The sequence below is a fragment of the Coturnix japonica genome, chromosome 27, assembly GCF_001577835.2.
Source record: "Coturnix japonica isolate 7356 chromosome 27, Coturnix japonica 2.1, whole genome shotgun sequence".
Lineage (NCBI taxonomy): Eukaryota > Metazoa > Chordata > Aves > Galliformes > Phasianidae > Coturnix > Coturnix japonica.
The window spans coordinates 2,618,373-2,632,358 of record NC_029542.1 but is presented as its reverse complement, the minus strand read 5'-3'; the positions used below and the strand labels follow the sequence as shown (position 1 = coordinate 2,632,358).

The 13,986-nt window shown below is 60.1% G+C and overlaps 3 protein-coding genes across 3 annotated transcripts in view; 2 read left to right on the top strand and 1 right to left on the bottom strand.

Moving 5' to 3' along the window:
• The first annotated feature begins 2,227 nt into the window (after positions 1-2,227).
• DLX4 (distal-less homeobox 4) lies at positions 2,228-5,218 on the top strand. The gene is made up of 3 exons (XM_015885632.2): positions 2,228-2,560; positions 3,721-3,914; positions 4,628-5,218. Exons 1-3 carry the CDS (start codon positions 2,281-2,283, stop codon positions 4,883-4,885), a joined length of 732 nt encoding a protein of 243 aa, XP_015741118.1. The 5' UTR covers positions 2,228-2,280; the 3' UTR covers positions 4,886-5,218.
• A 2,299-nt stretch (positions 5,219-7,517) lies between these two features.
• DLX3 (distal-less homeobox 3) lies at positions 7,518-12,075 on the bottom strand. Its single transcript, XM_015885630.2, has 3 exons — positions 11,499-12,075; positions 10,508-10,698; positions 7,518-8,826 (listed from the first exon to the last, which is right to left on the bottom strand). Exons 1-3 carry the CDS (start codon positions 11,815-11,817, stop codon positions 8,500-8,502), a joined length of 837 nt encoding a protein of 278 aa, XP_015741116.1. The 5' UTR covers positions 11,818-12,075; the 3' UTR covers positions 7,518-8,499.
• Positions 12,076-13,457: 1,382 nt separating this feature from the next.
• The window catches only part of ITGA3 (integrin subunit alpha 3), a 16,841-nt gene continuing 16,312 nt past the window's right edge, over positions 13,458-13,986 (top strand). Inside the window, exon 1 of the mRNA XM_032449357.1 lies at positions 13,458-13,490. Coding sequence (XP_032305248.1) covers positions 13,458-13,490 — 33 coding nt within the window. The remainder of the gene's footprint in view (positions 13,491-13,986) is intronic.

Sequence of the window (13,986 nt, the reverse complement as noted above, 5' to 3'; positions counted from 1 at the left end):
AGGCTGTCTGCTCCCACTCGGTTCGGAGTGTTATTAACTTCTCCCCGGGCTGCCGCTCACCCGCAGCTCCTGCGCTTGGCTTCGGGCTTTCCCCGCTCCGTTCCATCTGCAGAGCCGTAATTACAGCTGCTGGGATCTCCCTTTATCTCGGGCGATCTCAGAGGTTTGTTACCTGGCACATGCTCTTCCCCCCCCCCCCCCCCTCCCTTCCCTCCTTCCTTGCACTCCTCCCTCCCTGCACCCCTTTAATCCTTCCTGCTTTCATCAGCAGCCGGCAGCTACAAACCCCAACTCCGCTCTTCTCCTTTGCAGGATATTCTGGGTTGGGGGGGGGGCGGGGGGGATTTATCCCCTTGTCCCTCATCCCGTGGGGCAGCAGAGCCGCTGGCAGAGCAATGGGGGCGTCTGTGTGCTCCCCACCAGCACCACGCGGGTCCTGACGTGTGTCAGCACTTCCCAACGCCGACACCGAGGTTTGGAATTGGCCCCGAGCGCGGCTGTGATTTATTTTCTTTAATTGAATCTGAGTTGATTTGATGTATTTGCCTTGGCACCGGCTGCTCCTAAAACCCCAAACCCCGCTCAGGAGGTTTGAGCTGCACCTCGATGTCCCGGTACCGAAGTTCGGGCCGCCCAATGTGCCCCCTGCAGGTGTCGGAACCATCGGGGATTGTGGGGTTTTGGGGACGTCGGTCTCCGCCCCCAGGGGGTTGGGGCAGGTAAGAAACCGAGCGAGGGAAAGTGGAGCAGAGTCCAATCCGGACGGACAGACAGACTGCAGGGTGCGGGGATGCTCCATTGCACAGCTGTGGGTGCCCGACCCCAAATCCTGTTTGTGTGAGGGCAGGTCCTGCAGGGGAAGGGAGGGTGGTCTCATGCTCGCTGTCCCTTGGTGCTGCCCAATGGGAGACCCCCACCTGGGGGGACCCATCTGCTCTCCATAGGGTTCAGTTGGACCCTCATATGGCATCCCTGCCCAAGTAGGGACTTGGCTCTCCTTCCATCTTAAGCCATATAAAGTTCCAAAACAGAGCTGCCAGCACCCAGCACAGGGTGCAGCAGTGCCAGGTTGATGGGGTGTGAGGTTCTTCTTGTCACCCAAGGGGTAAAAATGCCACCAAGGTCCCCTTGGCCCAACCTGGCCCTAAAACATCTGAGCAGAGAGGTGGGCACAGCCTATGGGTGTCCTTAATCCTTTGGAGCCCCCACCCATCCAAGGAGCCCACCCTGAGGACTCAAGTATGGGCCTGGGCACTAGATCCAAGGCCAAACACTCCATATAGGGACCCCAGAACCTGTGCTAATGGGGCTGTTCTATGGGTCCAGCTGCATTGGGCACGATCCTGAGGTCAGGATGGGGGTGGATGGCAGAAGGCCATTGGGGAATGGGAGGGGGACAGGAGTTGTTTGGTTCAGAGCCTGGGGCAGCAGTGGGGTCCCAGCCTGGGGGTTAGTGAGGAGCTCAGCTATTTATATCGGAGCTGCCGAGTGACTCAGAGCCGTCGCGATGGCGAGATGGAAACATGTTTTGGAGATGGTCTAATGGGAGGGTGGGGATGGGGGACCCTCCCTGCCAGCATCCCCGGCCTCTGCCTGCCACCTCCTCCCAGGCAAAACCCTCGTGGGGCGGCTCTGAGACCGGTTGCACTCGTGGCTGATGTGACCCATCCAGCTCTGTGCCACAACGTCCCCAAACTCATCGCAGTGGGGCAGCTGGGTGTCCCCCTGCAACCAGAACTGAGGCATGAAGACTCGTATCCAACCCTCCATCCACCTCTGCACCATCTCCCATCCCTGCTGTGTCCCCATGTCCCCACACCAGTGACCCCAGCTGTTCTTTGTCCCTCCGTGCCCAGAGCCAATGGGCCGCATCCCCTCCCGTGCTGCCAATTCACCTTTTGTCCCCTCTAAGGAGGGGGTCCCCGTGCAAAGCAACGCCCTGCACTGAAGACAAGACCCCCACCCCGGGGAGGTCCAGGACCCAGAGGGAGATCACGGTGTCCTCCCATCTCCCCCCCCTGGCCACAGCCGGCTTAGGGGACCCTGCATTGGGAGATGGCACAGAGGGGATACCCCCGAGGGGGGGGCTGCCCCTGGAGGGTGGGGGGTGGGAGTGACGTCCCGGGGCGGGGCTCAGGGTGCGGGGCGGGGCGGGCTGGGGATCCCCCGGGCTCGGGGCCGCGTTGCGGCAGCGCGGAGCCCGGCGGGGGGGGCTGCGGGGCCGCGGCGTTGCCGGCTCCGAGGGCTGCCCGGCCCGGCCCGGCCCGGTTCGGCCCGGCCATGACCATGAGCTCCGTCACCGAGAGTTTATTGGGCTCCGACCCATCCAAAACTTCTTTCCTGGAGCTCGGCCACCCCTCTCCTCCGCACTACCCGCTGCACGGCCCCCGCCCCGCCGGTCACCCCCAGCACGACCCGTCGCCCTTCTCCTACAGCCGGCCCGGTTCTTATCCTTACTCCGGCGGTCCCCCCCCGCCGCCCCACGGCAGCCCCTACCTGTCCTACCCGCCCCAGCATCCCCAGGCCGGGCTGGCCCACGGCGCCGGGCTGCAGGACGCAGGTAAGGCGGCAGCGGGGGTTCCGATCCCGGTTCCGATCCCGGTTCCGATTCCCATCTCGGTTTCTATCGCTGTCCCGTCCCTCCCCGTCGAGGCACCGCGGCGCTGCCGCTCCTCGCCCCGCAGCCGTCGGAAGCCGGGATCACCTGTGGGCAGCGCGGCCGGGCGGGGGGCTCGGACCTCTGCTGGGGGGGGGGTTGTGCCCTATGGGGGGAAGACACAGCAGTGGGTGGGTGTGGGGCTGCGGGGAGCCCACGGGGGGCTGCAGAGCCCCGGCTGCACCGATCCCGCAGCTCCTCCCCTCGGCCCTGCAGCACGCATCCCAATTGCCGTCTGTTTTCCCCCAAAGCTGAGAGGAAACCCCCACCCCAGGGCTCACAGCAGAGGGGTCACACTCTTCCCCATGGCTGTAGGGTGGGGGGTGCGGGGCTGTGCACACTCCTGATTCCCAGCGTCTCTCTGAGAGCACAGACTGCGCTGTCATCACCACCTGCCCCCTGTGTGCCCCATGTACCCGAAAGACCCGCAGATACTCAGAGCCACCACCGGGGTACGAGGTGAACCCACAGAGCAGGGCTGCTCTCAGCCACCCCCCATCACCCTGTCCCCCCCCCATCCCCACCCCTTCACAGTGTGAGTGTCTATCACCTTCCTACTGCGGGGACTGAGCAGCACTGAATGAACGGCCCCAATTTCTCCACTTCATTCACTTCTATTCTGAATGAAGCAGAGAATCAGAGGCAAATCCCTTCACGGAGCAACCTCCACAGCAGAGCCCAGCACAGCCCCAGCGATGGGGCACCCATAGGGGCAGTGCAGCCCCAGCGATGGGGCACAGCAGGGGCAGAACAGCCCCCATTAACACAATGACCCCAAAGAACAACGCAGCCCCCAGTGATGGGGCAGGGCAGCCCCCAGGGGCATCGCAGCCCCTACAACAACAGCACAGCTCTCAACTATGGGGCAGCCCCTGCTGACAGCACAACCCTAAGTGACCACACGGCCCCTAAAGACAGCACAGCCCCCAGTGCCATTGCAGCCCCCAGTGGCAGCGCAGACCCTATTAACAGCTCAGCTCCCATTGACAGCGCAGCCCCCAGGGGCAGCGCATCCCCAGCGCTGCGGTTCCCATCCTGACTCTCCTCTCTTCTCCCTTCCTAAGAGCCCAACAAGGTTTTACCGGTGTCCAACGGGGAGCTGCGCCTCAACGGCAAAGGGAAGAAGCTGCGTAAACCACGCACCATCTACTCCAGCCTGCAGCTTCAGGCTCTCAACCAGCGCTTCCAGCAGACCCAGTACCTGGCCCTGCCCGAGCGAGCCGAGCTGGCGGCCTCCCTCGGCCTCACCCAGACGCAGGTAGGGCTGAACCCCCCGACCCCATCACCCACAGCCCCCCATAGGGTAAGTGTGTGGTTCATGCATGGCTTGAATCCGGATCGGGGCTCGTTGGATCCGTGCCGTACAACCGGCGCCGTTGGGGCCCTGCGGGTGGGATTTGGGGTGCCCCTACTCGCACCTCCCAAAGGCACTGGGACTTTCCCAGCCCTGGAGCCTGGCTTCTGGCCCAGCCGTGCCCGGTGTTGGGCGGCCCAGAGCCGCGGGACGGGGTGAGTGGGTTTTTGAAGGCGATGGGGAGAGACAGGCAGGCGGCAGCGGTGCAGCCCGGAGCCAGGGGCGAAGCGAGCTCATAAAGACGGGGAAGAAAAGGAGACAAGTGGGAACCTGCCGGCAGAGCGGGGGGGACCGTGGGGAGGAATGAGTGGGGCCACCACCCCGAGCACAGCACTGAGCTGAGCCCCACCGCGCCCCGGCAGAGCTGCAGTGCCCAGGGTGGGCTGGAGGGGGCACAGATGGGGGGATATATGGGGACTCACAGAGCTGGAGGCTGTTGACTTGCTGTCTGCTCTCCCCTTATCTTCTTCTCCTCCAGCTCCCTGTAGTGGATTCTCTAGTGGCTCCTATAGGGTTGGGTTCATCTCACGGACCCTGGTGTACCAGCTGGAGGGTGGGATGCTGCCAACCTGTGCCACCCTCCCCACAACCCTTCTCACCCCCGCTCTCACCCGCAGGTCAAGATCTGGTTCCAGAACAAACGTTCCAAGTACAAGAAGATCATGAAGCAGGGCTCGAGTGCACCCGATGGGGAGCAGCACCTACACACCTCCTCCTCCTCGCTGTCCCCCTGCTCCCCCAGCATCCCCCCACTATGGGACATCCCTGTACCTGGCAAAGGGCCCCCGCTGCCCCCCAACAACTACATCAGCAGCTTTGGAGCCTGGTACCAGCCTCACCAGCAGGACTCCATGTCTCGTGGGCCCATGATGTGACACCACTACGGCTGCAGCTCCAGGAGGGTCAGCAAGGGGGGGGGACGTGCCGCTGAGCCCTGAGGGGTGATGCCATGGGGGACCCCAAGGATGAAGAAGAGGAGGAGGAAGGTGACTGCTGTCTGCAGGGACCCCCGTTGAGGGTTGAAGTGAGATGCCCCCAGCACAGAGCCCTGGTACGGGCAGGACAGGACCAGCTGCAGCCCCCGGTCCATGGGCACAGAGGGGTTGGAGGGGTCCGCAGACCCACAGCCCCCCGGACTTGGCTTTATTTATAAGCACTGTCTATGAAGCTGTGTGCCCCCTGTTATAAACAGGCTGTACAATTGTAAAGTAAAGACTGCTCCTCGGTACCTGCTGCCATTTGCTGAGGGTCTCCATGGGCTGGGGTGGATGCTCTTGTGGGGTGGGGGCATCCAACAGGGGCCAGGTACCCCCAGACCCCCCCCAACCCAACATCTGCGCAGGACCCACCACTATTTTCAGACCCACTGCTCCCAAATGGAGGCACAATTACGGTAATTATGGAGCCGGGCTCCTCAGTGAGGGGCTTCTCACCACCTCCTCGGGGTAATTAGGGGCAATTTGTGGCTATTGAAGATGTCTTCCTTAATAAGGGTGGGATGGGGGGGGTTGGGGACCCCTGGTCTCAGCAATGAGGGCACTTGGGGAGCAGGTTTCCCATCCATCACAGCCTTTGCTGCACAGCACCAATGCTCTGTGTGCCCCCACCTTCATGCAGACCAGCAGTGCTGCGTTCCCTTTGCTGCAACGTGTTGTGCTCAGGTCGTGGTGCTGCACAGACGGGATCCCCTTCCATCCCATATCCCAACCCAATGGCCAATGCCACCTCCACCACACACCTGTGGGCTCAGCCCAGTGCCAGCCCTGTGCTGGGTGGGGGCAGCGGGTGATGCAACACGAGCGGCTGCAGCGGTGTGTTGCAATGGGGCAGGGAGCACCTGGGGGGGGGTTTGGGGGGGCTGTATGCTGGGGCTTGTGAAGGGACATCAATGGATGCATGACAGCTTGTATCTGTGGGGGGTGGGAGTTGTGTTCCCACCCTACATGTGCCCCCTCTGTGGGGTTGTGATGGGTGGAAGGGGGGAAAGCAGCCCACAGCCCCCCAACCCAGCCCCACAGGGCAGAGCAGTGGGGCAGGAGGGAGCACAGCAGCTCTGTGTGCACCCACCAGTCCAGGGAGGGGGGAGCAGGGATACAGCCAGCATTTCTATAACCTACACAGATCCCATCTTTCTTCTTACTTTCTTTTCTTCTCAATTCAACCAAACACCAACAAAACACCCCAAAGCACCCACAGCTCCCAGCACGCTGCTCCCTCCCCCCACTACCCACCCTCCTTGCCCCATCCTGGCAGCCTCCCCCCCCCCCTCCTTCCCCATCCCCCCTCTGCCATTGCAGCTCTATGTCTCCAGCATGTCTGCCGCTGTGGGCACACACAGCCCCAACCCAACCCCAACCCCAACCCAACCCAAGCGCTGGGGGCCGGGAGCTGGCAGCTCCCCTTAACCCTTGGGGTGCTGTTTGGGATGGATGTGGGGGCGGGGGGGTGTTTGGGTGTCCCATTGCCCCCATTGTGTATCATTGGGACAGTGATGATGTGGTGGCCCACAGGCAGAGTAGTGCTGGGGTGTGGGTGGGGGGACCCCATTATTGGCAGGGGGGTCCCAGAATGTATTTGGGGTTTCCCTAAGCAGAATAGGGCACAGCTGGGTTGGAATGCACTCACACTGAGCAGCAATTCAATTCAAACCCCCCCCCCCCCCCCCATATCCAGTCCCCTCCCATAAACCAACACTGTCAGAGACATTTCCATCCCCATCCCCATCCCATCCCATTCCCATTTCCATGCCCATCCCATCCATCCCATCCCATCCTCCCATCCCATCCATCCACCCATCCCATCCCCATGCATCCCCATTCCCCATTCCCATCCCAATCCCATCCCATCCATCCATCCATCCATCCCCATCCCATCCATCCCATCCCATCCCCTCCCATCCCATCCTCCCATCCCATCCCCATCCCATCCCATCCCATCCCATCCCATCCCATCCCATCCCATCCCATCTCCATCCCCATCCCCACCCCATAAAGCATGAGCAGACCCCATACCCACATGGAAGGAGCACAGCAGAGCACTTTGGGTTCGATCAGCTTTATACAAATGAACCTTATATACACTCTGACCCCCCCACCCCACCCCGCACACCCCTATATATATATAAGGCAACATAAATAAGGTCCTGGGGGCTGTACAACGCAGAGGGACACATCTTTAAAATGGCACTTTGTCCTACAAAAATAGCCTCGCTCTCTTAAAAAATAGTCAAAGTTTGGGGGTTTTTTAGGGATTTTGGGGGGTCTTTTTATGTGTGTTGAATGCCTGGTGGGGTTTAACCTATAAAACACCTTCCTCTTCACTGTTAGCTTCAATGACACCCGCTGGAGGCACAGACTATCTCCCAACAATAACTTAAGCTGTTCCCAAACTGGTTTTAAATATTAAAACATTTTTTCCCCTTTTTTATCCCCCTTTTTTTATTCTCCTCCCCCCTCCCCCCCCTTTTTTTTTATTTTTAATCATTATTTATTATTATTTTTTTAACTGTTAAATAACCACCTCGTTGTTTGAGCGTCGTCCCCAGGGTTGGGGTCTCTGTGAAGCTGCCTGTGGCCCATTGGAGCATCCACAGCCCCATAGAGCATCCACAGCCCCATAGAGCATCCACAGCCCCATAGAGTTCCCACAGCCCTGTGGAGAACCCATGGAGAGCCCATGATCCAATAGAGCTCCCATGGCCCCATGGAGAGCTCAAGACCCCATGGAGAACCCACAGCCCCATGGACAACCCATGGCTCCATGGAGAATCTGTGGTCCCATGGAGCACCCACAGCCCCATAGAGAACCCACGGGGAGCCCACGGCCTCACAGAGACCCCATGGAAGACCCATGGTCCCATAGAGCACCTACAGCCTCATGAAGAACCCATTGTACCATGGAAAAACCTATGGAAAACCCACAACCCCACGGAGAACCCATGGAGCACCCAAAGCCCCACGGAGGACCCACGGCACCATGGAATACCCACAGCCCTACGGCGCACCCACACCCCATAGAGCACCCACACCCCATAGAGCACCCATAGTCCACAGTCCCATATGGTCCCTGCATGGCACTGGATTTGATGTGCCATGAGGGTGAGGGGTGTCCCCTGCTCCAGGTGGGGATGGCACCCTGCTTTGGTCCTCATGTCTCCATCCCATACAGCGTCCCACAGGCTCCACAGGGACCCCAAGGTGGGGTGACAGTCACCCAAATGTCTCTGCTATGGGGACACAGCTGTTGTGGGGAGGGGGGGGATGCAGCTGTTGGGGGGGGTGGTGCCCCCTGGGTGTAGGCTCATAGTTCAACCCTTTGCAGTCCTGTTGTTCCTGAGATGAGCTGGGAGAGGATATAGAAGTGGATATATAGGGGTGTGTGTATCGGAAGACTTGAAAATAATAATAATAATAATCGATTTTAGGGGCAGGGAGGGGGGGGTAGAAAGGGAAGAGGAGAAGTCCTGCACTGTCTCTGCTGCCCCGTATAGTTAGTAGACGGCACCCGGGTTGGGGGGCGGCCCCGGCGAGGTGTGATGCATAGTGGTGGGCGGCTGGTGGGGGGCAGTGAGGCTCTGCGGGTGGTACCAGGGGCTGTGCTCCTCCAGGAAGGCGGGTGAGGGGCTGTAGGGCAGTGGTTGTGGGATGGGGGTCCGTCCCGGTGCGCTGCCATGCGATGCACTGTCCCAAACGGCGGGTGATGGAGGGGAGTTGCAGGCCATGGGGTCGCTGGAGCTGGGGCTGTGCTCCAATGGCACCTCGCCGTTCTTGTAGAGCTTCTTGAACTTGGAGCGGCGGTTCTGGAACCAGATCTTCACCTGGAAGGGGAGGAATAGGGTGAGGGGTGAGGGGATGGAGCAATGGGGGGGTGGGATGGAGGGATGGGGGGTGGTGGGAACCCGGCACACAGCACTGGGGGTCACACACATTATGGGTGTCATGGGGACCCCAGACCCCGTCTGAAGCCACCTTTGATGTGGGCACCATGTGGATCCTGGGTGTGCCATGTGCTGTAGGAAGGCACCTGTGATATGGGAGTCATGGGGATCTCAGACCCCATGAGAAGCCACGTATGATATGGGACTCATAGGGACCCCAGACCCTATGGGAAGCCACCTATGATATGGGACTCATAGGGACCCCAGACCCTATGGGAAGCCACCTATGATATGGGACTCATAGGGACCCCAGACCCTATGGGAAGACACCTATGATATGGGACTCATAGGGACCCCAGACTCTATGGGAAGCCACCTATGATATGGGTGCCATGAGAACCCAGCTGACACCAAGAACCATTAAGGAGGTCACTCCTGCTGTTTGTGTCATGGGGACACGCTGATGGAAGCCCCCCATGATCCGGGTGCTGTGAATGGGAATTCACATGGTGCTGCTAATTGTGTTTTGGACACCCCAAACACACCATACATGGTGTTGTAGGGACCCCAAAGGCACCAGGGAAGTCAACACAGAGGGGAATTCAGCTGTATAATGGGTATTTTGGGGATATACAATGCACTGCACGCTGGAGAGCCCACACTAAGGGTGTTATGGGGTCCCTGGGTGCTATGGGGCCAGCCCTGAATGTCAGCCACCCTGTGGGTTCCATAGGGTGTTCCATGAAGCCACCACACCACGCATCACGGGACACCAACCCAGCACGTCGGGAGCGTCCCAATGTTGGGTGAGGCTGTTGAAGCCTTTGGGGCCGGGGCGCTGGGAGTGGCGGTGTCACCCAAACAGGATGTCCCTTCTGGGTGACGCGCTCCGTCAGCCCTTTGCAGAGCTGTCCCCGATTGCTTCATCGTTGCCCAAGGGAGGAGGAGGAAGGTGGTGGTGTTGTTGGGGAGCGCCAGCCAAGGGCGGCACAAGGGCGCCGGCGCCGGGCCTGCAGGCAGGGAGGGCACAGGGATGGGATGGGGCGGGTTGTGGGGCGGCTGTCACGCCAACGAGGTCGGGTTTGTCCCCATGATAGGAAAGAACCGAAAGCAAAGGTTTGGGTCCTAAAAACTGGGAGGAAGAACTAGAAGCGTGGGGAAGGAGAAATCTTTATGGAGACCGCGGCATCTTTATGGAGACCGCGGCAGCCCCTCAATTAGATCCTGAATGTGCCTGATTTGTATTGCTGGGAATGGGAAACCCAGTGAGGGGGAATGGGGCTGGGGGTGATGGAGATGGGGTGGGGGAGAGCACCATCCACAGCCCCCAGCCCACACACAGCACTCGGTCCATGTGGGTGCTGAGAGGGAGGGGGTAAAGCCCCGCATCCCCACACTGCTTAGGGACACAGCCTGCCCCCTCCCTCAGCACAGGGTCCCCCTGCACCCTACAAGTGGGGGTCACCCACCCCAGGGCTCCCCTGAACTCTCCCATCTCCCACCCAAAGGGCACCCCAAACTGAGCCGCGCTGACCCCAACATGGATTCAGGTCTCACAACACAGCCCCAGCCCCAACCCCGCTGCCCCCCAAGTGGGATCGGGGAGGGGGTTCAGCCCTACCTGGGTCTGGGTGAGCCCCAGTTGTGCCGCCAGCTCGGCTCTCTCGGGCAGTGCCAGGTATTGGGCTTTCTGGAAGCGGCGCTGCAGGGCGGCCAGTTGGTAACTGGAGTAGATGGTTCGGGGTTTGCGGACCTTCTTGGGCTTCCCGTTGACCATCCGCACCTCGGGCTCCGGCTCTTCCTTCACTGACACTGAACACAGAGCAGGAGGGTGAGGATGGGGCCAACAAAGGGTCCCCACGCAGCCCCCAGCCCCACAGCAGGTCGGGTCACCCCACTGAACAGCAACAAAGTGGGGCAGATTCAGCCCTAAAACCTTCCTGGGGAGAGATAGTTTGGGATCCCTATGGAAACACATTGGGATTTGCTACAAAAATACACTGGGATCCCTATGACAATACATTGAGATTCCTATGGGGTTTCTATAGCAATACATTGGGGTTTCCTATAGCAATGCATTGGGATTCCTAAAGGAATATATTGGGGTTTCCTATAGCAATACATTGGGATTCCTAAAGGAATATATTGGGGTTTCCTATAGCAATACATTGGGATTCCTAAAGGAATATACTGGGATTCCCTATTAGGATGCATTGGGAACCCTACAAAGATACACTGGGATCCGTATGAACACGTATTGGGATCCCTATGGAAATACACTGGGATCCCTATGGAAATACACTGGGATCCCTATGGAAATACATTGGGATCCCTACGGAAACACATTGGGATCACCACAATACACTGAGAACCCTACAACGACAACAAGTTGGGATCTCTACCCTATAAGAATACATTGGGATTCCCTACAGAAACATAGAGCAAGAAGTTAGGAACCCTTTAGCAATACATTGGGATCCCTACAGCAGCGAATCGGGGTCTCTATGATCCAATGAGCCCCCAACCACCATCCCTAAGTTCTTAAAGGGGGTTTGAAGGGGGGGGGTCCCAGCTTTCCCCCCCTGCATTGGGGACCCACCAGAGCCCCATACCTGCATCCTGCACCGGGAGCTGCTGGTCCCTGAAGTGTCCATACTGCCGATAGGACGGGCTGTAGGAATAGTCGGATTTGGGGGAGTAGGTTCCTCCTGCACCGATGGCGTTGAGGTTGAATTGAGGGTACGGATAGTGAGCGACGGGCTGCCCGTAGGATTGACCGGGGTAATAGTCGTGTTGGCCGCTGTAATAACCCAAATCGGTGACGGATGATTCGGGCAACGTCGGGGAGTCCTTGGAGGAAGCATGGCAGCTTAAGGAGCCCGACAGGTCGGTGAGGATGCTGGTGAGCTTCTTGTCGAAGGAGCCGCTCATCGCTGCCGCTCGGGGGGGCTTCAGCCCACCCGGGACCCCCCGTTACCCACAACGTCCCTCGATCTGCTCCTGTTGAGAGGCGACTCAAGAGTGTGTGCCCAGAGCTGCGGGCGGCCTTGCTCCAAAGCCTTTAATTAGGGAGCGGGGCAGGGTGGGTGCGCATTCCTATTGGCTCCAGAAATATTGCCTGGGAGGCAAAACAGGCTCCTGCCTCCTGCTTTGGGGTTTGGCTTCTCTTCTTTTGCTGCTGCTTTTTTTTTTCCCCTCTCTGCCTTCCTTCCCTCCTTCCCTCCCTCAAGAAACAACAAAGAGTGGGTGAAGGGGAGACGGAAGGGATGGGAGCTGGAGGAGGGCGGTGGGGGGGGGGGTTGCTGGGGCTCTTTGCACTGGGGTTGGGGGTCCTGGGGGTCACAGTGGGACAAGGGTTGGGGGCAGGGATGGGGTGTCCTCCCCCCCTCTCCCATTAGTTCCCAATGTTTCTCCTCTATCCACAGAGCTCAGGGTGAACCCCCCCCCCCATACTCCACAACTTGTCACCCCTCCCCCCAGCACTCCCAGCCCTGAACTCTGCGCTGCCCTAAGACCCCCCCCCCCATCCCAGGCCCCAACACAGCACTGAGATAGAGGAGGACGTGGGGAGGGGGCTGTATTTTGGTGGGGGGGGGCGGTTCTCCCTCATGCTGGCGGGTCCTTGACCCTGAGAGGTGCTGGGGGGGCTCGAGGGTGGGTGGGCAGATGTGTGAGCCGGGCTGCGGCTTTTTGGGGGTTAAAAGAAACATTGGCGTGTATGACCCCCCCCCGTTTTCCCCCCCCCCCCAGCCCTGTCATCCCACCATAGGGCGGCGCGGTGCAATGGCGCCACCTGGTGGCCATTGTAGGGTACTGCAGGGGTAGAGAAACGAGGGTTCGAATCCTGGGATGGGATGGGATGGAGATGGAGATGGGGATGGGATGGGATGGGATGGGATGGGATGGGATGGTATGATGGGATGGATGGGATGGGATGGGATGGGATGTGGGATTGGGATGAGGGATTGGGATTGGGAGGGATGGAATTGGATGGATTGATGGATGGATGGATGGGATGGGATTGGGATGGGATGGGGATGGATGATGGGATGGGATGGGGTGGAGGGATGGGGATGGGATGGGATGGATGGATGGATGGGATGGGGATGGGATGGATGGGGATTGGGGATGGGATGGGGCATGGGATGGGGATGGGGATGGGTTGGATGGGATGGGATGGGAGTCCCACGGCTCCGTTTCAGAGGGCACATCCAGCCATAGAGGTTACAGGTGTGACCCAGACACTGCACAAAGCCCGGGCTCATCTCTCCACATGTGCACCGCAATCGGAGCTGGGAGCATTAATTCAATGAGGACAGAGGTACCTGGGTGCGGCCCAGCCCCGCCGTCTGCCCTCCCCGGGGGGTTCCCAAGGACCTGAGGAGCCGCTGGGACACCCCCAGGTCCGGTCCTGTCCGTCGGTCCGGCCGGTGGGGCTGGGTGCTGGAAAAGCCGGTCCGGGAGCTGCGTGTATGTGCTGTGCTGAACCAGTTTGGGACTGGGACGTACTGGTGCTTGTGGACCGGGCTGAAGCCCCTTAGTGAGGATCCCATGGGTCCGGTTTGGGTCCGATGGGGCAGCCGGGGGGGTCTCTGCCGATGTGGGTGTGTGGTGTGGAGGGGTCCTGGCACAGCTCCTCTGGAATCCAAACCCCAAATGTCCCCTGTGCCCCCCAACTGCCCCCCCAGCCTGAGCCCCGTTTAGAAACACCTCCTCCCCCCCCCACCCCCGTGTCCTCACGAGTCCCCTCGTGTCCCCACCGCTGTCACAGCCCCGGGATGGGGGTGGAAGGTGTATGAGGGGGGCGGGTCGTCCCCATCTAACCCTAAAATCCCCCCCACCCCAAAACGGGAGCATCCTTTATCACATAGCGCCATCTAGTGGCCATTCGAGGAATTACATCCCCAAACACCCCCCTACCCCAATTAACCCCCCCTGGGGGTGGGGGGCGATAATAGCAGCCCTGGGGGGTAACGCTCCCTTTAACCCGGCTGTTAAATCCCTTTCCCTGTGTTTGGGGGGGGTGCATTTCCCCCCCCCTCCGTCCTTTGGGGGTCCCAAGGGAATCCGGGGGGCTCCCCAACCCAGAGAGGGGCTGCG

Bases quoted from the DNA above. Each gene is read 5' to 3' on its own strand.
- DLX4 (XM_015885632.2), top strand. From the start codon at position 2,281: ATGACCATGAGCTCCGTCACCGAGAGTTTATTGGGCTCCGACCCATCC. The intron at 2,561-3,720 runs GTAAGGCGGCAG...TCCCTTCCTAAG, and splicing joins CGCCGGGCTGCAGGACGCAG to AGCCCAACAAGGTTTTACCG. The intron at 3,915-4,627 runs GTAGGGCTGAAC...TCTCACCCGCAG, and splicing joins TCGGCCTCACCCAGACGCAG to GTCAAGATCTGGTTCCAGAA.
- DLX3 (XM_015885630.2), bottom strand. From the start codon at position 11,817: ATGAGCGGCTCCTTCGACAAGAAGCTCACCAGCATCCTCACCGACCTG. The intron at 10,699-11,498 runs GTATGGGGCTCT...CTCTGTGTTCAG, and splicing joins GCTCCCGGTGCAGGATGCAG to TGTCAGTGAAGGAAGAGCCG. The intron at 8,827-10,507 runs GTAGGGCTGAAC...CTCCCCTTCCAG, and splicing joins TGGGGCTCACCCAGACCCAG to GTGAAGATCTGGTTCCAGAA.